The 24,637-nt window shown below is 40.0% G+C and overlaps 1 protein-coding gene across 5 annotated transcripts in view; it reads left to right on the top strand.

Annotated features, from left to right (window-relative positions):
* Positions 1-365: 365 nt before the first annotated feature.
* Positions 366-24,637, top strand: part of rhbdl3 (rhomboid, veinlet-like 3 (Drosophila)) — a 74,208-nt gene continuing 49,936 nt past the window's right edge. The window contains exons 1-3 of one of the 5 annotated variants that reach the window (XM_042725706.1): positions 366-539; positions 816-1,265; positions 1,407-1,430. In XM_042725706.1, coding sequence (XP_042581640.1) covers positions 1,170-1,265; positions 1,407-1,430 — 120 coding nt within the window. In that variant the 5' untranslated portion in view covers positions 366-539; positions 816-1,169. The other 4 variants (XM_042725709.1, XM_042725710.1, XM_042725708.1 and 1 more) reach the window with 4 other exon arrangements.

Here is a 24,637-nt window from a genome sequence, read left to right as displayed (position 1 = left end):
TTTTAGAAGAAAAAAATATATATATTTAGTTAAAATATTTGCTGTTAAAATTAACACTAGTGTCACATTTATTGTTGTTCGGCAAATTTTGAAAAATCCAGTCGTTTTAAATAAATTTCCCACGAGGGTGATTTCTGTGTGAGTTCTTTTATAATCGGACCCACAGAACTCTTGCTCAGTTTCTTTTAAATTACCCTAGTCGCCGTAAATAGATGTAGGCTACTTTATTGATACAGAAAACAAATTCACTGGCAAAGCCGCAGCAACATAAAAGACAAACTACAAAGACGAACATGAGGAAATATATCATTTTCGCGCATCCATGTTCATCTCTCATCATCACTCGAGACGAGCGCTTGTAAAAGCGCCCACATGACGACGATCAGTGAAAGGAGGCGGGTGCCTCTCATTTACCTCCCCATGCTGTCTGCGCTTCGCTCGGTCACAGTGAACTTTGGCAAAGCGCTCTGTGGATGCTGGCAGGAGTCGCTCCTCTCGGGCGCTGCTGGCACGCGATGTGGATGCGAAACAACAGCAAGGTACAATGACGCACCACAAATTACCACTTACGCATTTCACACTGTTTTATTTTTAGTCTTGCGTGGTTTTACGTTGGTACGATAAACACGACAAGCCGTTGTCGTAAATAACCTGATCATTGCGCTTTATCATGTTATCGCATTGTTGTTTGGTGACATACCGGGTATTCAGTTTAAGCAAAATCACGCCAGGCACGACACTGGATGGTAATAATTTAATACGAAACACAAAATACCATAAAGGGTTTTGAGAAAGAAACGATGTTTCTCTTGCAGGTGACTATTTGAGGATGAATCCATACTGGAAAAGACAGTCGTGTTTAAAAATCTAACGCGAACTTATGTGTGACGTACCGTGGATTCACAGTGTCTAAAACATCCTGTAATGAAATATGGAAGCGAGGAGGAATTCCGCATACCCCCTTAGTTTGGGATAAACTCACGTGCCATAGGATAGCCTATATGACAGAGCTGGAAAAATGCCAGTTTAGCTCTGCATGAAGTTTGGAGTTGTCAAAACCATATATGTGGATATATGTGGCGGAATATACACCTGAACAAGACATCATGGCAGAACTTTATGAGAAGAGATAATCATTATTTGGGTAGATTGAGAGAGGCACAGGGGCTATGGTGAACTCATCCCCAGCGGTCGCTGCTCACGCAGAGGGTGAAGAGATCGAGGTGCTAGAGAGCACTGATGTCCTTCCTGTAGCTCCAGAGGACGTAAGTGACCATGATTTATGTTGCTGAAAAGCAGAAAATAACAGAAATTCATTTTAGATTGATTAATCTTTTTCTCAATTATATCTATGTACATTCCTTTCTTCTACCTCTTTCTCTGTCTTACACAAATGCTTCTCTCAGCAATGGAAGTCTCTTTTTGACAAGGTAGGATTACTGCTCTTGTTCCTGACAGTTTCTTGTCCGTATGTTTGGGTTTGGTGTTGTGCAACTCTGTACATGTGCAGGCCATGCTTGTTTACTAATATGACAATAATAACTGCTAAAATGGTTCTATAAAATATGAAAAAAGACAAGAGTGAAAAAGTGATACAGTATTTCAGTTAGTGGTCATCCAATATTAGATTATATATTATAACATCACTATGTTATGTACATAATACAATTAAACGAAAGTGGATTGGGAACATTGAGAATCATATCTCTTTAAGTTTATGAGTTTGAATTGAATCGCCAGCATTCTACAGGTTTTGCATTTCAGTTTGATTTGGAATGACTGGAAGTGGAACTTGCTGAATCTCAATTTAAAGAAATTAAATACAGTGCCCTTTAAATGCCCAGATGACGCACCTAATTGTGTAATGTTGGACACTTAATGAATTTAACTCTATCTCTGCTTTTCTTACTTGACAGAGGGGGGTGGGTGCTTGGCTATCAGACCCCAATACTGGATGACAAAATTGCCTTATAAAATTCTTACACGAGACAGACTAGGCTACTTATTGTGTTTAGTGTGTTGTTTGGGACACAGTGTATGCATGTACGTAAGGTCTATAATGTACTACGAATCATCAACAAAAATTTAAATTTATAAGGCATTCTGTTAATTTCTGAAAAGTTCACAACCTTTGTACGCAAACTTGCTGAAATTAAAAAATATTTTATACAACGTTTACTCAGAATTCACAAATTTGAACAGAAATTGTATTGTCAAAATGGCCAGTAGACCAAAGCGAGGATATAGACACTTCTGTTAAATTGCCAAGTGGACATGGTTATTGGCTGATGCTAATAATCTCAATGTATTGGTCTGTGACTATTCTCAGGGCAAGGTGTGAATGTATGATTTAAATACACATACAGTATCATGGTTACAGTTCTTAGTCTGGTCCACTCAGAATCCAGCATTGGGAGGGGTTATTTAGTTCTTTGCAGGGAGACAAGAGAGCCGGGTGACAGACGGAGAGTGTTCCCCCCTCCGCCCCTTCTTTCCCTTGCTCTCAGGCTTTCTCGCTGGCTCTGCACCTGCCTAACCCTGACCCCCCACACGTACTCCCCAGGGATAAAGACATGAAGGATGAAGGGGGCCCAAATGCAGAAGAGAGAGATGGATATCAATATGAAGGGAAAGAGAGAGGGTTAAGAGGGAGCCAGACATGAACAGAGAACGGGAGCTGTAAGGGTGCAGAAGGCTCGTGGCACACCCCCTCCATCCCTGCTAGATTTGACAGGGGAGGAAGGGGGCTGACACACAAGTGGGCCTCTCACTCTACTCCCTTTATACAGCCAACACTTTGAGTCCCTCAAGTGGCCTGCTGTTTGGGGTTTAGTCCAGTGTTGGGGTCACTGCAAGGCTGCAAGGCTGTAAATTGTGCATTGTGGGATCTAAAGGCCAGGAACACACTTCACTGACTGCAGATGTAACAGTCTAATGAAAAGAGGAGGTGGAACTGGGTTTGTTAAATGACACAATGTTAGAGTACAAACAATCTATAATTCACACATACATATTCATATGCTCAAACCTGACTGCTGATGAAAAGCAGTTAGCATCAGATGATTGCATTCTTACCCTGTGGTGCAAGTGACAGAAAATGGCTTGTTTGTTTTTGACAACTTATTAGCTGACTGCATTCAAAAAAACAAATCCATAAACATGGAAAGCTGTTAAACCACTCATTGCAGATAGATAACAATTCTCTTACAATAACGATAGAATGTTAACTTCTCTTCCCAGTTAAATTAAGTTTCATGACTATACTAAATACAGTAATTCAGTTAACTGACATATTTAGTTTCTCAACTCACTCACAATACTAATTATTTTAGCTTTTTTTTTCCATAAATTAGGGTCTGACTTGGTTGATTATCTTTTTTACACGTTGTAAAATTAATTTTTTAAATGTAAGGAAAAATTGACAACAGTCTGTTGAGTAAAAAAATGCATACCCGATGTGGTAATGCTGTTGCCAGTTGTATCTATTTTTGTTCCGCCATGAAAATAGTTCCAAATGCTTGCCAAAGCAGAATTAACTGTTGTGTGTCTCTGAGCAATGCACAGTAGGTTCTATTTTGTTACTTGAATGAAACAGTGTTTTTGCACAAATCAGTTGAGAGAATTAATGCACAAAACAAAATTATTTGTAATCAACTGGTGTAATAGTGTTAAAAATCACTGAAAAATCTCCACCAATAACAAGACTGACAGCCTGTCCAGATCCCTGAAAACACAGACTCGTAGCATCATACAAACATTAAAAAGTCCTAGTGCTGTTGGACTGTTATATCAGCGCTCTTGGATTACCTCTAAATCTGTTAAATCATAAACTGTAACTTATCAAACAACAGTAATTAACAGCAGAACCCTTAAGTGATTACTGTTGTTGTTGTTGTTTGTTGTGTAACTTATCTGACTCACAGGAGATGCTGTTGCTCTGTAATTATTCTGCTGCTATTTACCATAAACTGGGTTTTAGTTATGACCTTTGTGCTAGAATTGATTTCATTGTTTGGATTTGTTGCAGCTCATGAGGGTCTTAGAATTAATACGGGGGATAGAATTAACATTAATGGTTTCAGTGGGTACTTGCCTGTAATACCCCAAACATAAAACCAACACATATTGTAGCTACATTTCACAGATATTTAGCATTACAATGTCCAAAGTCACCCAAACCAGCTGCTGAAAATTTCGAATCTTTTTTCAAGTCATTTTGGGACTCATGAACAATTATCACAAAACCAAAAATAAATAAGTAAAATAAAATTGTGTACTCTTCCATTTATTTTATTTTTTTAATTATGCAGCATAGTTATTATGGTGTAGAATTACTACTGATTGCTGTTAATATGCCAATAAGTTTCGAAAAACATGACATTGCACTTAAGTATAATCTTCTAAATCAAGGATGGGCAACTTTGATAGTGACGAGGGCCAGCATTTTTTCTCCTTTATACCAAGGGGCCTGATTACTAATCCACATCCACACACATTTTACACCGTCGTACTTAATTTCCTTTTTATTGAAGAAATTGAATTTGTTTTTAAAGATTTTATTAACTATAAAACTTGTGCAGTTATGCTAATTCAGAAGGAAAACTTTGTTGTCAGTAGACAGAAATATTACCCCCAACAAGCCAATGTAAACATCTAAATTGCATTTTCTGTGAATGTATTTTTAATATTTATTTTTTTTAATTAATGGCCTACAGATCATTCTCAAAACAACCTAAGAGGACAGTTAAAAAGGGCTTATTAAAAAAAAAAAAATAGTTATTCCAAATGTTACCATAAAATAAACTGGTATCTGCAGGATTTTTACTTTAAAAACCTTTTAAAGATCTGACCTTCACATTTCAGCCTTTAAACATTTTTTTTAAAAAGGGATGAGTCAAAAGTATCAATTATTGTATTAATTTAAACAATTATTGTCAATAAATTATTATATTAAATAACATATAAATATATCTTACTGTCTTATTTGTTTAGATTTTTATAATGCATTAGCCTTCTGTCGATCCACTGGATCATATTTAAAAATATCTAGCAAAAATAGCAGATGGGATTATTGAAAAAGCAAATTCGTTCTCTGCCAGCAGGAAATGCAGAAATATAGTGGTTTCCCCGTTAACCGCAGTATACAAAGCGCCTTGGTTACTATCGTACCCTGGTTCCCTGAGAGGTGGGAACGAGACATTACGTCAGCTATGGTAACTCCTCCCTTCTCCACTTTCGCTGAAATCTTATGGGCTAACGCCAGCTGGGGATGAAAATTATGCCAGAATCATGACTGAACGCTAGCACAGCTGATCAAACAGCAACCACGGCGGCTAACGTAATGTCTCATTCTCGCCTCTCAGGGAACCGAGGTTACGATAGTAACCGGAGGCGTTCCCTATCAAGGCGGTAACTCAACATTACATCCGCTATATGGGAACTGTATTAAATCCCACCGTGAGAGCAGTGAAGATAAGCCCTGAACAGGGTCAATCACACCCACACATAAGCAAGACAGTTCTAGCCAATAGCTGTTTCGCTAAGAGTACTCGCATCTGATCTGACTCGCATCAGAACTAGACCAATGAAACATCTGCTCCGACCCTAAAAACACTGGCATATCTTCATGCAATGAACACGAAGGCTGCACTGAATAGGGCAGACACAAAACAATGAGCACTCAAGCATGAGAGTTAAACATAGAGTCGACAGCGTTTGTGGTGACAACTGCATAATCTTATAAACCATAACACAGAGTTAGCAGCTATGGTAACTACTGTATAGCTGGTTATAACAGTTCACAACACATGAATGAAACTTAACTCACCGAAAGTACATGTGACGCTACAGAGGGCATATCCAGCTTGTAAAACCTGGCGTATGTGTTCTGGGAAGACCAGCCAGCAGCAAGACATAAATCCTGGATAGACATACCAAAAGCCCAGGCCCATGAGGAAGCAATTGCCCTCACAGAATGAAACATAATGTCCATTATACAATCCTTCCCCTGGCATTCGTAACCCAACGCAATAGCGTCCACAATCCAGTGAGTCTCTGTTTCGAAACAGCATGTCCCTTATTACATCCACCAAAGCACACGACGAAAGGCGGCCGACTGAAGAAAGGCGGCCGAGCGATCCACATACATCCGCAAAGCCCTAACAGGGCAAACAGCACTCTGAGCATCAGTGTCATGCGAGGCTGGCGGCTCAGCAGATAAGGCGGGCAGGGAAACAACCTGTGCTCTAAACGGTGTATTGAGTGACTTCGGCACGTAACCTGGTCTCGGCCGGAGGGTGACATTACAGTCGCCAGGTCCGAAACAGATGCAATCATCGTTCACCGAAAACGCGTGTAAGTCTCCAATGCGCTTTGCCGAGGCGAGAGCAAGAAGCAAGGCCGTCCCCAAGAAAACCTACTTAACCGCAATCGAAGCTAAGGGCTCGAACGGTGGTAGAGATAGAGCCCTCAAAACTAGAGCTAGATCCCACGGCAGCACGGAGGGCGGCCGTGAAGGACACAATCTCCTCGCTCCCCTGAGAAAACTGATTACCAGAGCGTGCTTACCGATCGATTGCCCATCAACCGGGGAACGAAAAGCAGCAATAACGGCCACATACACCTTCAGCGTGGATGGCAAACTCCCGCAACCCAATCTGTGTTGTAGAAAGCGCAAAACATCCGACACGGAACAGGTCCCCTGGACAATACCAATGTCCTGGTACCATTTAGGAATCCTGTTCATCGAAAGCATGTCCTCTCCACGGTTCAGGATACCGGGGATGTGCACCGCTCTTATGGAGAGAAAGTGTCGGTCCGCCCATAACAGGAGACTCGCTGCCTGTTTAAATAGAGCTCTGGAATGCACGCCACCCTGGCGATTAATGTACGAGACCACAGAGGTGTTGTCGGTTCGAATCAGTACATGTTGTCACTCCAATTTCGGCCGAAAGGCTTGCAGGGCTAAGGACACCGATTCCAATTCCAAATGGTTTATGTGCCACCTTCTCTGTGACTCTGACCACAGGCCTGAGGCATGTATGCCCAGGCACACTGCTCCCCAGCCTGAAGTTGACGCATCCGTCGAAACCACGGTGCGCTGCGTCACTATACCCAAAGGAACTCCTGGGCTGATTATATCCGGGGTGCTCCACGGTCTCAGAGTGCTGACGCAACTGTAAGTGAATGTAATGCGCTTGTGGCCAGAATACCACGCCCTTGGCGGAACTCGGGTCTTTAGCCAAAACTGTAGTGGCCGCATATGCAGCAGACCCAGGAGCCCTTTGAAATTCCTCCAGTGAAACCGACCTGCCCGGTCTGAACGGTGCAGAGTCGATGAAATTGCCTCTTTGCGCTCTTGAGAGAGATGGGCTCGCATTGCCATTGAGTCCAAACATACTCCCAGATATGGTGTAGTCCAACTCGGTAAAAACATTCTCTTCTGCATATTCACACGCAGTCCCAGCGTATCCAAATGGCGAAGCAGTGTTTCCACATGACTGATTAGCACATCTCTTGAGTGGGCTAAAATCAGCCAATCGTCCAGATAATTCAAGATGCGCATTCCGCTCGATCTGAGTGGAGAAAGCGCTGTGTCCACACACTTTTTGATGGGTCTCATGTCCAGACTCGGACGGAGTCCACCATCCTTCTTTGGCACCACGAAGTAGCAGCTGTAAAACCCGCTTTCCTGCTCGCTCGGAGGGAGCAGACTGAGAACTTCCTGTCTCAGAACGGGAAGATTTTGGGGCAGTGACGGGACCACGCCATTGAAGTGGGGAGGTCTGCGTTTAACCCTCTGGAGTCGATTAACGCGTATACGCGTTTTGGGGTATTTTCTCCTGATAACCCCGAAAAGAACTTAAAGTACACTTTCAGTTTTGATCGTACAGATAAGAGCAATACATCAATCGAATCTGTAAAGGGTCTACTTTTTTTTTGTGTACAGACATAATAACAACAAAACTTTGTGCACTTATAAAATAAAGATAACAAACAAGGAGTGCTGTCTGCAGCCTTTGTCTGCGCTGATCTTCAGTTACAAACGCGTCATTAAAATGAACTGTAACTCTGTGAATACTCAACGAAGAGACATGAGAGAGATATCTATAGAAAGCCTGACATGTCTACTTTTAAACTAAATAAGTGCTGCTGAAAACAAATATTCTGTGATAAAGTAATCCATATGAAAACAACGCGATGTCCGTTTTTCACGTCTCCCTTCATTTCATCTTCTAATGCGACCACGCCCCCGCGCCGAGCGCGCTTTTTGAGATTCAAATGTTTCACTGAAGCGCGCGGCTTTTGAATACGCCCACACAACAGAAGACAACGCAGCGAGAGATGTTCTTCAAGTTTTTTTTTATTTTACTGTTTGCTTCGCGATGAGAGGAATAAGACATAATTCACCCCAAAAAGATGTGATGTGGTTGAGGATTTGAGATTTGGATTTCCTCAGAAAAAAGAATGAAGCACTTTATTCAGCAGAGATCATAAACATGAGTAAGTCTCTTATTTATTCATATACTTGTACTAGTTTTCACATAACGTGTAAACATTTTACTAGTTGGACTTTTTCCAAAGACTTTTTCCAAACTATAATTCCTGACTAAATGTATAATCAAGTGAAATATTATGAAGTTTCAATAACAATATACACTACTATACCATTCAAAAGCTTGATGTAAATAATATAAATGTAACAATAAATGTAACTGTAACAAACGTAACAATCATTGCTGTTCTTTCAATTTATCCCCCCTAAAAAACCTAAAAAAAATATTCTCAGCTCTTCAACATTAATAATAATAATAATAATAATAATAATAATAAAAATAATGATGATGATAATAATAACAATAAATGTTTTTTGTAGAAAATAAGATTGTTAAAAGGATAGTGTGACTGGAGTAATGATGCAAAAAATTCAGTTTGAAAGTCAGCTTTGATTTTTCCTAATAAACTGTTTAACTGCACTCACAAGTGAATATTAAATTATGTTGTGGGATAATTAAATATATTCTAAATAAACTACAAACATAAAATTATATACATTTATTTTGTCCTCACATTCTTTCTTGTAACTCATCCCTCTCAGTGACACAGCTGACTGAATGGCTCATTATGCAGCTCATTATGCAGGCCTTTGTCTTCTGAGGTGTGAATTCATGATAGTTGACGCCTACTCGCATATGACTTTTACCAACAAAAAGTTAAATCAGTAAATCAATATATTGTTTTCTGTAAGTGAGTAAACAAGATGATTTTCACATCATTTAGAAAAAAACAATTCTAGGCTACAAGCTCCAGTTCTCAAAATTCCTGGGAACCAATTTTCTATATGTGTTTTTATTGCCTTATTCAAGTGATTTAACATTTTTAGTTTTTCACTAACCACGCATAACATTTTTTTTCTCAAAAACACAATCATGTACATACATGCTGCTCACATATTATTATAGCCTAGTTTGTGCTGATAACAGTGAGATTAGACTTTAGCCATTTAGATATTTATAAGAATCTGAAAAAAGCACAAATGTCAGGGCATGACAAAACTTCTCCAGGCCCCAAAAATACCCTTAGACTCCAGAGGGTTAAACTGAAGAGAATATCCGTGCTGAATTATTCCGAGTATCCACGGTGAACTGCCCGGGATAGCCCCCAATGCGTCTAGGAAGTGACACAGCAGACGTGCAGCTCTACAGCCACAGAAGCACTGGCTGGAGGGCAGCTCGTGGCAGGCATTGTGTGGTGTTGGCACTCTCGCACCCTCGAGAGGCCAATATAATCATGGGTTGTGGCTCTGCGCTGCTCTGAGACAGGGCGAGTGACACAGTGTTGGGTGCAAGAGGAAGAAAAAGCTCTTTTTGAGAATGGATACATGTTTTTATTGTGTAACTCACACAAACAGCATTTAAACCCACATAGCAATCGTTGCCCGTAGGAACCTGGGGGACATGATGCCTTTGAACATGGCGCTTGGGGGCGGGGCCTCTTTTCCTCCTTAACGGTCCGTCAGGAAGATGGCTTGGGAGCCGAGGATGACACGCTGGCTCTCTTGCGGCGGCGGGCTCCTCCTCTGACCTTGACGTTTCCTTCCAGGCCCTGACCACTGCTTGTTTCAGCCAAAACGAACGTCCGGTTCGGGGCGGGGCACCACGGCGGGCTGTCTACCCGGTCCCTGAGCCTGGCGAGGTGCAGAAGATGAACGGGACCTCACTGACGATGACTGGAGTGAGCGACGGGGCATCACGTGGCTCATCGCCTTGGCACGCTTCTGCATCTCGGAGAAACGCTCTGTGACCGACCCCACGGCGTCACCAAAGAGGCCGGAGGGAGTGACTGGAGCGTTTAAGAGCGTCTTGTGGCCAGCGTCCTTCAGGTCAGCTAGGGTCAGCCATAGGTGCCTGTTAAGGACGACCATGAACCCCATGGAACAGCCGATGGCTTGAGCAGAGCGCTTTGTAGCCATCAGCGCGAGATCAGTTGCCGCGCGCAGATCCCTGATGACGTCGAGGGATTGAAGCAGTTTTGCCTGGAACACCTGGAGTATAGCCATAGAGTGAAGAGCAGAAACTGCCTCCCCCTGCAGCAGCATAGGATTTTTCCGCCTGGTGGGCTGCGAACCTGCACAGCTTGGAAGGCAGACTGCAGTCCGAAACCAATGCAGAGGAAGACGGGCACAGGTGCGTGGCAACAGTCTCCTCGACGGGGGGCATGTGCACATACCCGTGGGCTTCTGCCCCGTCCACGTGCACGAACATGGCCTCCGTGGCAGAGTGGGGGCGCAGCGATTGGGGTGCAGCCCACGACTTCACCACGTGGTCGTGTACTTCTGGGAAGAACAGGGTTCTTCTCCTCGATGCGGCCTGGCGGCGGCTCGACTGGAGGAACCACGAGTCCAGCTTACTTTTCACAGGCTCGTCAGGTGAGTTCCAAGTGAGGTCCAGCTCATGGAGTCGTCTTCCTCGTCAGCTCTTTCGAAGGTGACGAAGTTCGCGACAGCGTGGGGGGGGGGGGGGGAGCTATCGTCCGCGAAGCTGACAGCGTCAAACTCGTCTTCGGGTGGGGGAGGGCCCACCAGCGGCTCGCTGGCGGCAGTGGGCCTTATCCCTGCTGTTGCCCGAACCACTTCTCTCCGGGTGGGCGCACGTGTCGACCGTGAGTGCAGCCTTGGCGTGGGCGAGGCCCAAGCAGGTGACACAGAACTGGTGATGAAGTCCTCTAATGCAACTTCCACGGTGACTTAGATAAGACTTCTACCGTGAAGAAAGAGATTCTGATGTTCATAGCTGATGTAATGTTGAGTTACCGCCTTGATAGGGAACTGATGTGCAGTGCTCAACTTTATTCAGTGAAATCGTAGCTTTTTGAAGATTAATTGTCATATTAATCCATATAGCAATTCTTGTCTTTCCGTCCCCAAAGACCTTTTATAATTTAGACTTTTTGTACCATTTAAATTTAAACAATTTAACTGAAGACGTTTTAAGGATCCGCAGAAACCCTAATAAGGACATAGCTGCAAACATTTCTGTCATGCATTTGGTAAAAGCTTTTGTTGACTATGAATTTTACCTTTGAAATTTGAGGCAAGTGCAACTCTGGCATCCCCGTTGTTTGTGAGCAGTGGTGTGATGGCGATTTAAATAAAATACAGATTTCCAAACAATCCAAACATATGGGTACCCCCTTGAACTCAGTAAAAAGAAAATCTGTTTACCATGTTGACTGGAAAATACAGTTTTCGTGGTCAGTTTTTCATTTATTATTTGCTAATGATAGTGAATGTTTACATTATAAGTGCACGTCCTACTACGCTGAAATTAAAACAGGGAGCAGCTGGAAACTAGCAACCTCTCCTGGTTGGAGATAGTATTAACATCATAAACTGAAAGCAATCTTTACGTGACTTGCTTTTCAAATGTTTTAAAGGAGTCATATGATGTTGCTAAAAAGGACATTTTGTGTATTTGGTGTAATGAAATGTGTTTATGCGGTTTAAGGTTCAAAAACACATTATTTTCCACATACAGTACAATATTGTTTCTCTTCTATGCACCGCCTTTCTGAAACATGTCATTTTTTACAAAGCTCATCGGTCTTAAAAGTGAGGTGTTCACTGATTGGCTAGCTATCCAGTGCGTTGTGATTGGGCGAATGCCTCAAGCATGTGACGGAAATGTTACTCCCGTTGTCATACTGTGATGCGTGTCCCTCCGTTCAGAACACCGGCACAACAAGACAAAAACAATAAAACCCATTAAAAACGAGCCATTTGTTGCATCCAGTGGGGACATGGATTATAATGACTTAGGCCTTGTTAACACCGCCAGTTAAATGTGACCAAATTCAAATTGTTTGCTCATATCAGATCTGTTCTATGACTGTGTAAACAGGAAAAAAGCGCATGCATTCTGATATTTCGAGATCGGTTTCAGGCCTCATTCATATGTGGCAATAAATCGGATCAAAATCAGATATGTGCCAATGCGACTGTCATGTAAACAGGCAGATCGGATTTTCTGAGGCATTGTGTTCTGTACATCATTAAAACTGCAACAATTTGGTACTTCTTCGTGATTTAATGACATCATATGTGACCCGTGCTGGCAAAATGAGTGTAAATTCGCACAGGCTATTTTGAGCTACAGGCAAAAAAATTTAAATAAAAATACCCTGAAAAAATGCTCCAGGTAGCCAAGTCAAGTCAAGTCACCTCAATTTTTTATAGCGCTTTAAACAAAAAAGATTGTGTCAAAGCAACTGAACAACATTAATTAGGAAAACAGTGTGTCGATAATGCAAAATGACAGTTAAAGGCATCATGCAGCTCAGTTCAGTTTAAATAGTATCTGTGCAATAATTTGCAATCAAGTCAACGATATTGCTGTAAATGAAGTGTCCCCAACTAAGCAAGCCAGAGGCGACAGCGGCAAGGAACCAAAACTCAGCGACAGAATTGAGAAAAAACATTGGGAGAAAGCAGGCTCAGTCAGAGGGCCAGTTCTCCTCTGACCAGACGAAACCAGCAGTTCAATTCCAGGCTGCAGCAAAGTCGGATTGTGGAGAAGAATCATCTGTTTCCTGTGGTCTTGTGGTCTCCGCTGTCTTTCAGGGCTGTAGAGGTCCTTTCTAGGTGCTGATCCACCATCTGGTCTGGATACGTACTGGATCCAGGTCACTGCAGTGACCCTCTGACTTGGATACAGACTGAATCTGGTGGCTACGGTGACCTTGGAATAAGATAGAAGCAGACTAATATTAGCGTAGATGCCATTCTTCTAATTATGTAGCAAATACATCAGGTGTTATGGGAAGTGTTCCCGGTTCCGGATTACCTAATTAATGCAGCCTATAAATCCTTTAACAGATTTGGATATTAGAAGCATATTAGTGTGTTATGTGTAAGCCAGGTTAAAGAGATCGGTCTTTAATCTAGATTTAAACTGATAGAGTGTGTCTCCCTCCCGAAAAATCTTAGGTAGGTTATTCCAGAGTTTAGGCACTAAATAGGAAAAGGATCTGCCGCCCACAGTTGACTTTGATATTCTAGGTATTATCAAATTACCAGAGTTTTGAGAACGCAGCGGATGTGGAGGACTATAATGTAACAAGAGCTCGTTCAAATACTGAGGTGCTTAACCATTCAGGGCTTTAGAAGTAATAAGAAAGATTAAAATCTATACAATGTTTGATAGGGAGCCAGTGCAGTGTAGTGTTGACAGGACCGGGCTAAAATGGTCATACTTCCTGGTTCTAGTAAGAACTCTAGCTGCTGCATTTTGGACTAACTGGAGTTTGTTTACTAAGCATGCAGAACATCCACCCAATAAAGCATTACAATAATCTAACCTTGAGGTCATAAACGCATGGATTAACATTTCTGCATTTGACATTGAGAGCATAGGCCGTAATTTAGATATATTTTTGAGATGGAAAAATGCAGTTTTACAAATGCTAGAAATGTTTCTAAGGAAAGATTGCTATCAAAAAGCACACCTAGGTTCCTAACTGATGACGAAGAATTGACAGAGCAGCCATCAAGTCTTATTACATGCAGAGCTTTTAGGTCCTATAATTAACACCTCTGTTTTTTGGGGTTTTTTTTTTTCAGAATTTAGCAGTAAGAAATTACTTGTCATCCAGTTTTTTATATCGACTATGCATTCCGTTAGTTTTTCAAATTTGTATGTTTCGCTGGGCCACGTAGAAATATAGAACTGAGTATCATCAGCATAACAGTGAAAGCTAACACCGTGTTTCCTGATGATATTTCCCAAGGGTAACATGCATGAAGCATGAAGAGTAATGGCCCTAGTACTGAGCCTTGAGGTACTCCATACTGCACTTGTGATCGATATGATACCTCTTCATTTACTGCTACGAATTGATGGCGGTCATATAAGTACGATTTAAACCATGCTAATGCACTTCCATTAATGCCAACAAAGTGTTCTAGTCTATGCAAAAGAATGGTGTGGCCAATTGTATTGAACGCAGCACTAAGATCCAATAGCTCTAATAGAGAGATACAACCACGATCAGATGATAAGAGCAGGTCATTTGTAACTCTAAGGAGAGCAGTATCAGTACTATGATACGGTCTAAATCCTGACTGGAAATCCTCACAGATACCAGTTTTCTCTAAGAAGGAATATAATTGTGAGGATACTACCTTTTCTAGTATCTTGGACAGAAAAGGGAGATTCGAGATCGGTCTGTAATTAACTAATTCTTTTGGGCCAAGTTGTGGTTTTTTGATGAGAGGCTTAATAACAGCCAGTTTGAAGGTTTTGGGGACATATCATAATAACAATGATGAGGTAGTAGAGGGTAGTAACTACACATCTGAAATTATCTTTTTTGTACATTTTCTGAGAGGATTTCCTTTTCTCCGCTTGCTTCTTGCACTGAATGTCATCCGAAGTGTGTGCATATAACGGTGCTTCTGACGGCGCGCAATCCCGATAAATACACACATATATATTTCAGTATGCACGCAAACATCATCTGTTCTATCTTAAGTGAACGCTTGGGGAACTGTTGGGGGAAAACATCTGATGTGTAACATTATATTAGATCCATCCATTACATGTCTAGTATCATAAATTAATCTAACAACAAAAGAAAAGAGGGAATCACTCGCTGCACTTCATTGAACTGCTTTTGTAGTTTTAATAATCAATTTATTTGTAATGAACACGCTTAAGTTATTTTTACATTTGATTATTTGTTTTTCGTACATGAATGCTTTAGATATAAAATGATAACAGTAATGCATTATTTGTTTATTTATAGGCTATTTGTTTTGTTTAGTTTTTTTGCATCTTTTCTTATTTATAATAGCAAAGATAAAATAAAAGATAGCTGTACTGCAATTATTAATAGAGTAATTAATAATAAGAAAAGATGGAGGACTTCACTCTTATTTACTTCAAACGGGTGTGGCTCATTTTTTGTCCGATTCCAACAAATCATAAATCATTTTTAATGTCATTTATTGGAGAATGTCTTTTTTTAAATTACTCATTGTGACTCGTTTTGTCAGCATAGGTCACAGTATTCTCAGGAGGAAGCACATGTGGGGGCGGTAAATGTCAACAAAGCATGGCAAGTGTAGTCTGAAGCCATAAGAGAAACATACAAAATGTGCAGAGCAGGGCGAGGACTGGAATTGAGAACCGCTGCTCTACACTGCTCAGAAATCGCGTTTGAATCATCAGTGGCAAATCCTTTACATATGTAAACGTACTTACAGACTGTGAGTCAGAACAGAACATTGTAGTCTTCTCCTCCAGGATCAGGAAACAGTCCTCCATAAAATGTGCTGCACACATCTGAATATTTGGGTTGAATTGTTCTGGAACAGTGTTGTAAATAAAACTTAACCACTGATTTCTAGTTGTGTCCTCTTTTGGAGGGCCAAACAAAGTATTTTCGCTTTCACAATGAAACAGCGTCTCCATGACTTGGCGCCGACGACAGCAGTGAGAATAAAAGTCAAGCCTTCTTTCTTTGCATGAACATTTGGGCGGCGTTATGCAAATCTTCCCACAAAGTGACGTAGACATGTGGGGGCGTGTTTAAATGAAGCATTTTAGGAGGGCATGGACGAGTCTTAACTTTTATAAAGAATATCTCTTTGGATTTGAGACTTTACAGATCTTCTTTATGCACCAAGAGCTTGTAATACTCCAAAGAGAAAGGAAAACTTTGGGGTCATATGACCCCTTTAAAACTGATCACCTGAGTCTAATATGATCCAGCTAAAAGATCCGTACTAAAAGACGGCCCGCGTGCTGCCAGTTGCCCATCTCTGTTCTAAATTATAAGAAGTATATTTAAAGTGTACTTCTATTTCACAAGGGACATCTAAAATCTAACATCAAATGTGTAGTCTGTCTTGTTTCTCTGGTATTTTGAAGAGGCAGCCCATTAGTGTGCCACTGCTTACCACCTGCTCCTTTTCGCTCATTCTACAAGCTGAGAGAGGTTTTGTCTATGAAAGGACGAAAGGAATAAAAAAAAAGAAAGCGACAGAGAAGGGGGCCATGTGCATATACTCAATCCCGTATGTCCCAGTGGCCAATTAACACATAACAATCAAATACATTGTATGCGTCCCTGAGCTCTTTGTGTTTCTTGACATTCAGTGATGAAAGTTTGCCAAATATCTCTATATGTGGCCTTGTTTCTGTTTTCAGGCACACGCAGCGAGTCATTGTCCAATTTCTCTTGTTCTATTTTCAGTGTACTTTCCTCGTCTCTCCCTCGCTCTATAGTCTTTCTTCACAGCCCACTCTTTCTCTGACACTTTACTTCTAAGAGTGATAATAAGAGGAATCTCCAAATTGCAAAGCATGAAAAAAATCCTGGAGTGTTTGAAAAAAAAAAAAAAAAAACATTACACAGTTGCTAAAAATATCAGTTCAGTAGTACTCTCTGGAGCCTGGAAGTGTGGAGTGTGGTAACATCCAGTGCAGAGGTCTTCTTTAAACTGTGTAAAGTGATTGTCAAAAGGCAAGGGAATGTGTTCTACTGGATGCACAGAACTGCTCTCTTTCAGACACGTCAGTAATGTTAGACATGTTGGCAGTGGGGCAGGGGCACTGTGGGGGAGGTTAGACGATTCCAAGGGCCCAACGTTGGAGGGGGCCCCCCAAGGAGGGGGAAAGCAATTTCTACCGGGAGGAACCCGGAGTGCGATTTCTACCGAGGGTAACGTGGAGCGTGATTTCTACCGGGAGGAAAACGGAACACGATTTCTACTGAGGGGAACGCAGAGTGTGATTTCTACCGATTTTTACTGAGGTGGAGCAAAGTACCCACCTAGTGTCTAGGGCAGGGGTCACCAGACTCGGTCCTGGAGGGTGGTGTCCTGCAGAGTTTAGCTCCAAGCCTAATTAAACACACCTGAAACAGGTAATCACGGTTTTACTAGGCAGAGATTGTTTTACTATTAGGAGATGAGAGGGTCTGTATTACTTACTATAGGGGAAAGCATAACGGTCAACTTGGATCACGTGTGCCTTAATAACCAATCACATTACTGCCTTGATGTCATTGAATTTCAGTCAGAGCTTTGCAACACTCAATCGCCGTTTATGGATACCATAGGAATGAATGAGAACAGTCGTAAGCTGAATCCCACCAGTCCCAAAAAGTCAGTGACATCTCTTATAAAATGGCATTTTTTCGGGGTAAACTCTTAAAATAGTTAAAAGTATCATTTAGTGTAAAACGTGTTGAAGATTAGCCAATAGGCTGTTGTTTCATTAAATGTGACCCTATACCACAAAACCAGTCTTAAGCAGCATGGGTATATTTGTAGCAATAGCCAACAATACATTGTATGGGTCAAAATTATGAATTTTTCTTTTATGCCAAAAATCATTATATTAAGTAAAGATCATGTTCCATGAAGATATTTTGTAAATTTTCTAATGTAAATATATCAAATAATTCACTTAAACACTTAATTTTTGAATAGTAATATACATTGCTAAGGACTTTGGAAAACTTTAAAGGTAATTTTCTCAATATTTAGAGTTTTTTGCACCCTCAAATTCCAGATTTTCAAATAGTTGTATCTCAACCAAATATTTGCTTTTAGATGATGTATAATTTTTTACAATTTACCCTTATGACTAGTTTTGTGGTCCAGGGTCACAAATGATAAGCTGTTTCCTCTAAAAAGCTGTTTATTCAGCCTCTCCTCCACTGACAGCCATAAAAAAATAAAAAACGGCCTCTGGTCGGAAGTGGAAGCAGTAGCATTAGCCGTTACCCTTTTTTGGGTTGCAGGTTTGCCTTCTAGTGACTTTGTACTAGGTATATTTAAAACTTCCAGGCAGGTGAGTTGAGGCAAGTTGGAGCTAAACTCTGCAAGACACCGTCCCCTCCAGGACTGAGTTTGGTGACCCCTAGTCTAGGGAGATTGCATAACTGTCTCCTTGATTTGATGCACCTTTTAATACTGAATAAAGCTTGTATGTTTAGATAACATTTGTCTAGATAAACTGATAGATAGATTGTTTGTTTGTTCAAATTACAGCCAATGTAAACTGCATGGTCCGAAATTATTTTCTTAATTAGATAGATAGATGTGTAGCTTATTGAGTGTTGATGTATCAGTATCATTAGTGTGATCACTGGACCAAGAAATCTGCAAACATTCAAAAATGCGTCTTTGATGTGGTAATTAAGGGGAGAGGGGTGAACTGTGCCATCTCTGGTCCTTCGGTCTTGAGTCCAGAATAAAAGAAAAAGTATGATAAAGAAACAGGGAGACTGGGTGTGAGGATGTCATGGGCTACATGTTTGACAGCTGTGTGTCCAAAATAAAGAACCCTGACTGCTTTCATGCTCTACTGTTCTCATCACTTTGGCTGAAAATTGAGCTCACAGCCCACCTGCTGTCTGGCCAACACAAAGCTATCTCTCTCACACTCACATATACACAGTATGTGATCTGCATCTGCTCATCAGTGGGGGTGGTGACAGTCTAGTGGTCAGAGATGGAGGTTTCAGGTTAAATCTCAGGTAATAACACTCCATGTTACTCCATGTTAAGCTGTTTTTACGGGTGTAGTGTCCTTTTGAAAAAACAAAACAAACAAACAAACAAACAAAAAAAAACAGATGGAAAACAGTGGAAGTAAATGGGTCATGTGTGCCTTCATGTCATGTCAGAAAAACACATATTCTCAAATTCAGTTAATTCAAATTTAAGTTATTTGGTAAGCTTAACTTAAATTTACACATTTCTGATGTGATGAACCACAAGTGTTGCTGTCGCAGACCATGGTATTTCCTTCTCACACACTGCATGCAAAAACAAAACATACAGCATGACTTGTGTAGTCTGATTCATTAACAAATGATTTATGTGTTGGTTCTAACAAAGAAAAACTCAGCAGTTACTGGTTTGAATCCATCTCACGAATCCTTCTGACATATCATTCACTGGCTTTTAAATCAACATACTTGTGTGACTCACTGCACTACAAGTTCCATGTCACTGCATAATTACTATAATGTAACCACTGGGCTGATCTTACTTGCTGTGCTATGAAGAACCCAACAATATATTCTTACTTTATCCTTTATATATCTATATCTATATCTGTCTATCTATCTATCTATCTATCTATATATATATATATATAAGATATATATATCTTTCCATAATCCTTATTGTAAAGCATTGAAATTGGTATGTAATGTAATAATAACAGAAGGAAAATAGAGGAAAGGGGGGAGGGGGGTAAGTTAATTAAATGTACAAATGTACACCACCGTTCATAAGTTTTAAATTTACACTTCTATTCTAATCCTGTGAAGCAGTCCGTGGTGTTGTGTGACATGCGAGTCGTGACTGTAGGTTTCACTATAGCAGTTTCAGGGTGTTTGACAGGTGATACTCAGATTTCAGTGCTTCTACCTGTAGTTGATGTGATCAGACACTGAAGCTTTTCACATTTTTAAGATTAAAAAGCTACTATTACCACAGCTAAAGTTTCAGCCACGGAAACATTTCCACCACTGGTGCAGGATTTTCTGTGCTTCTTACAGTATGTGTTTGAATTTATTATCTGTGAGCATGTGTCTGCATACATGTGAAAATTAAACTTGTATACATTGCAGGCACAGTCCGGCATGTCAGAACATATTGCCTTTTTCAAGAAATGTCTTGTCTAACAGGTTGAAACACTTTTTTATAATTTTTTTTATTTTTTTTTTATTTTTTTTTGGGCTTCACTTGAGACAATCCTACCAGGCCTGCTTATTGTCGTTTCATCTAACTTCATTGGCAGACTGGTTCATTCCTGAAACACAAATTATTTTCATGTACATATAATTCGATTTTGTAACTATAGAACTTAATTTACTCGCCAGAGCCAAGTTTCAGGTGCAGAGAAAAATTTCATGATTTATAATGATTTTAATGTTTTCATTCCCTGTGATTGAGCATTAGATAAAGGTGGCAGCACCAGCCTAGTTCAAGGCTGCTAGCAACAAACTTTAAATGATGTTATCAGGAGACTTAATGAAACCTGACTTCTATTTTTCAGCAGAACTAATGTGAACTGATATGATCTGCATCACCTACTCACTATGAAAGGAGCAGAAAATCCCAGAATACTTCAGGGAAATATTACCTGTAATACCTGTAAAGTAAAATCTACTACATATCTGTTTTTATGTTGGTGCTGGACATTGAAGTCAGTATTCTTACAGTGTTTCTGAAGTGTGTTAGTCTTTTTTATAGCTGGAGGAACTATCAATCCTTTATTGATTAAGAGCTTTGCTATGCATGAATTCTGTGGTTATCCATCCTTCATCTGTTTGAGGTTAGGGTTTCAGGCCTCTAAATCCATTAGCTTAAACATTAGCTTTTCGTTTGACTTCATGAGGCAGCAGCTTTCTTGTGTCTGTGTCGTGTTGTGTGTGCATGTGCCTGAGGTACATGTAGCCTACTGTATATGTAATTTCAATAGGTATAATTTTATGATTTTATTTTTGAACCTCTATAAGGATCCTCCCTCTGAAAATCTGTAAGAGTGTTTATCTCTAAGCATGGGTGTCCCATCTGTGTTTATGCTCAATTACAGGCCAATAATCCTGATTTATGACTTAATTAGAAGACTTCTTTTGAGTGTGTAGTGTGGATCCTTTCTGTCGTCATACAAATTAAGTATTTGAAGATTTGAAACACTGTGGTGAGCCGCAGTATATACGATTATTTTTGGTTCTGGGGTAATTTGGCATCCTCATATACACTGATGTTGATAAACAAGCAGTTCTTGTTAGTTTGGGTTGTGTGTACCTGAAACATTTAGTTGGCATACCCTCCTGATCTGATATGAAGATCACTTCCTTGTTTGTGCCTCATTACAAAAAGCAGACCTGTTTGTCCCTGTTTTGTATCCTGTAGGATTGCAGTAAAACTATAGTTGTGCAAATTCTGAAGAAAATTTTGTTCAAGTGATGCTAGGTTGTGCAAAATTTGTCAGTTCAAGTGTTTTGGGAGGTTACCAGAGCATTGCAATGCGGTGGCTATGATGTTAACACAGTGAATGCAAATTTGAAAATCTTTTTTGTGTTTAGAAGCTTTCTTGCAATAAGCAGTTTTCTGTACATTTACAGTTTGTATGCCCCATATATAAATGATTTACCTATAACTCTGGGCACTTTTTTCCCATTGTAATTGTCAAGGGTCTTCTTTTTTTATCTTGAATTATGTATTAAGTAATTTTATGATGGAGATTAAAATTTTTCTAATAAAATGGCTGACTAGTCCTGCCAAGGCTAATTTTATAAATAGCATTTTATATAACATACACATAATTAAATAATATTTTAGTTCTCTTGAAATAATTTAAAGGGGACATCGGATGCCCATTTTCCACAAGTTGGTATGATTCTTTAGGGTCTTCATGAAAAGTCTATAATGTACTTTGGTTAAAATTTCTCAGTAAACAACACTCTTTTTACCTGGTCAAAAACAGCTCTGTTAACAGTGACCCATTTTGGTGCATGTCCCTTTAGATGATAATGAGCTACTGCTCACCCACCCCTCTCTTCCGTTAAAGTCACCGTTCTTATTCATGCAGTTATAACTACTCAAAAAATGTTTAAAATACATTTGTAAATGACTTATTATTCTTTAACAAACACCTTTATAAACCTTCTACAAAGGCAACCTTAATGTACTGTACTGGACACAACAAAACGACCGTTGCAAATCATTTGAACTTTTTGTCAGTATGTCATAAATAGAACGAGGCAGTAGTTTACTGTCGGGGATTTGGTAAAGCTACCCATCCATCCTTCAGCAAGTACTTTTTAGCACAACCTGCTTAGAACTGACCCTTGTTTACAAAGCAGTCTGGTGTAAATTGATTGGTGCAAACAAATGCATTTAGGTAGATCGGGAGACGCATTCCTTTCAAAAACAAAAGTAATCCTCTGCATCTTCAGTAGCTCAGGTGTCAGAAGTAAATGACGACTGGTATGTTCATTATTACATCCAACAACAAAATACCTCAGTCGCTTAGGAGACATTCATGTCTACACCTGCTCTGGCATTGAAACAATGGCGGACTGTTTACAACTCACTCAGGGCGGGTCTATGCTAAAACAGCAGTGTTCGTCAACAGTCGTGGGAGGGGCCTGAGCACTTTGCAAAGAATCTGTGAAAGGCTTGATCTGAGAAAGTGCTTATGATTTGTGGGGATTAAAAAAAACGCATTAGGTGGATTTTTATCATTTTATCATAGGGTGGTTGTGTACATACACTGACACCACACATTTAAGTTTTTTTACCATGTAAAAGTGAATTTTGCATCTGATGTGCCCTTTAACAGAATTACAGCTTGATTGGAAAATGAAACATTCATGATATGCTCTGTATTTATATTATCATAGTTAAATTAATATAATAATTAATAATCATTTTGATGGTTTTGCAAAGGGAGGTCTGGGACAAGGCTACAAAGGGTATAAAATTATGGCATTTTTGTTATGTGTTAGTTTTAATAAAACAAGCAAAAAAGGGACATAAAAGGAAGAAACACCCATATTAGGCAGGGAGATCGAATAATAAAGAGAGAATCTAAAAAATTTAGATTAAAAAAAATTAATCAAGGGAGGGAGAGAGAAAGTAAGAGAGAGACTAAAAGTAAGAAAAAGAAAGGCAGAAGAAAAGAGAGAAGAGAAGGTCTGACCTCTGGGGATTACAGCAATAGGATTATGGCACCGATAGAGAATTGAGAGTGATCTCTGCTCCCACGACCTCCACATGGCAGCCTGCTGGATGACTGAAGCAGAAAGCAGAAACACAAGTGAGCCAACAACAATCAAAAGCCCTTTGGCCTTAACAGAACTGAACAATTTCTTCAAAAGAGAGCTTTTTTTCTCTTTTTTTTAACAATCTGGAGCCTTATAGGAATGACAATAACAAGGAGGGCCAATGATTGGTTCTTTTGGGTCCAGATGGCAACCTTGAAAATGTCTCAGACAGTGACCTCCTGGTCCCATGGCCCCCTACAACATAACTCCCTCTGCTGAATATAGAGATGAATCCGAGCCCCCTGTGAGTCACTGCTGGGCTGGTCCCCCTCTATTAGAGACCATAAATCTCTATGGAGAAAGACACTGATTCTTTTTAGGCTGAACTTAAGGTCAACTCAGGGTGGGCTGAAGAAGTAAAAAGGTTGAATGAAGATCAAGACAGTGAAAAACTGTTGCTCTTTTCTTTTGCTTACTGTTATGAGTGCCTTTTGTCAGGGTTTATGGTGAGTGATTGCAGTACTGAGAATGAATGGTGCAATCAATTGCATTTTCACTTAAGTTTGTAGAAGAGCTTTAAAAACAGGGGCGGCCTGAACTGCTATAACATAACTCTTTCTTCACCCTTCCAGTATGGCAAGCCGTTTTGACTTTTATTCCTTCACAGGATATGAATTCTTGATATCAACAATTCAGTGTTCACTAGTTAAAATGTTAATTCTTGATATCAACAATTTAATTTTCACTAGTTAAAATATGTAACTATAAAATAACTATAAATCGTTGTCTCCACTCAAAACCTGCTACAATTGATAGAGGGTGTTGCATATTTCATTCAAATATTAATAAGCAGAAGAGTTTATGTTTATGTTTATGTTTTGTCAAAAGAGTTAGTGTATCAGTGCAGTGTTATATTTAACGTAACATTGAAATGGAAGACAGGCATGAACAAGAGATTCGATTATCATTCATCTTGTTCAATGTAGGTCCAATACTTCAAGAACTGGACAACATAGTATATAAAAATAATGAAAGTTTGCATATTACAGTGTGTGTATCATGTTATATTTTACAAGTCAAGTCAAGTCACCTTTATTTATATAGCGCTTTAAACAAAACAGATTGTGTCAAAGCAACTGAACAACTTTAATTACGAAAACAGTGTGTCAATAATGCAAAATGACAGTTAAAGGCAGTTCATCATTGAATTCAGTGATGTCTGATGTTTAATGGGTTTTACACAGCCATTTGTTCCCATTGGTCAAGAAAATCCAAGCCAAATTAGGCAGAGAGTGCAAATACAGTAGTTCGGCTCATCATACAAGAACATGTCGGTGTACAT

The sequence above is a fragment of the Cyprinus carpio genome, chromosome B6, assembly GCF_018340385.1.
Source record: "Cyprinus carpio isolate SPL01 chromosome B6, ASM1834038v1, whole genome shotgun sequence".
Taxonomy (NCBI): domain Eukaryota; kingdom Metazoa; phylum Chordata; class Actinopteri; order Cypriniformes; family Cyprinidae; genus Cyprinus; species Cyprinus carpio.
The sequence above is the reverse complement of the archived record's forward strand: the minus strand, read 5'-3'. Positions and strand labels throughout refer to the sequence as shown.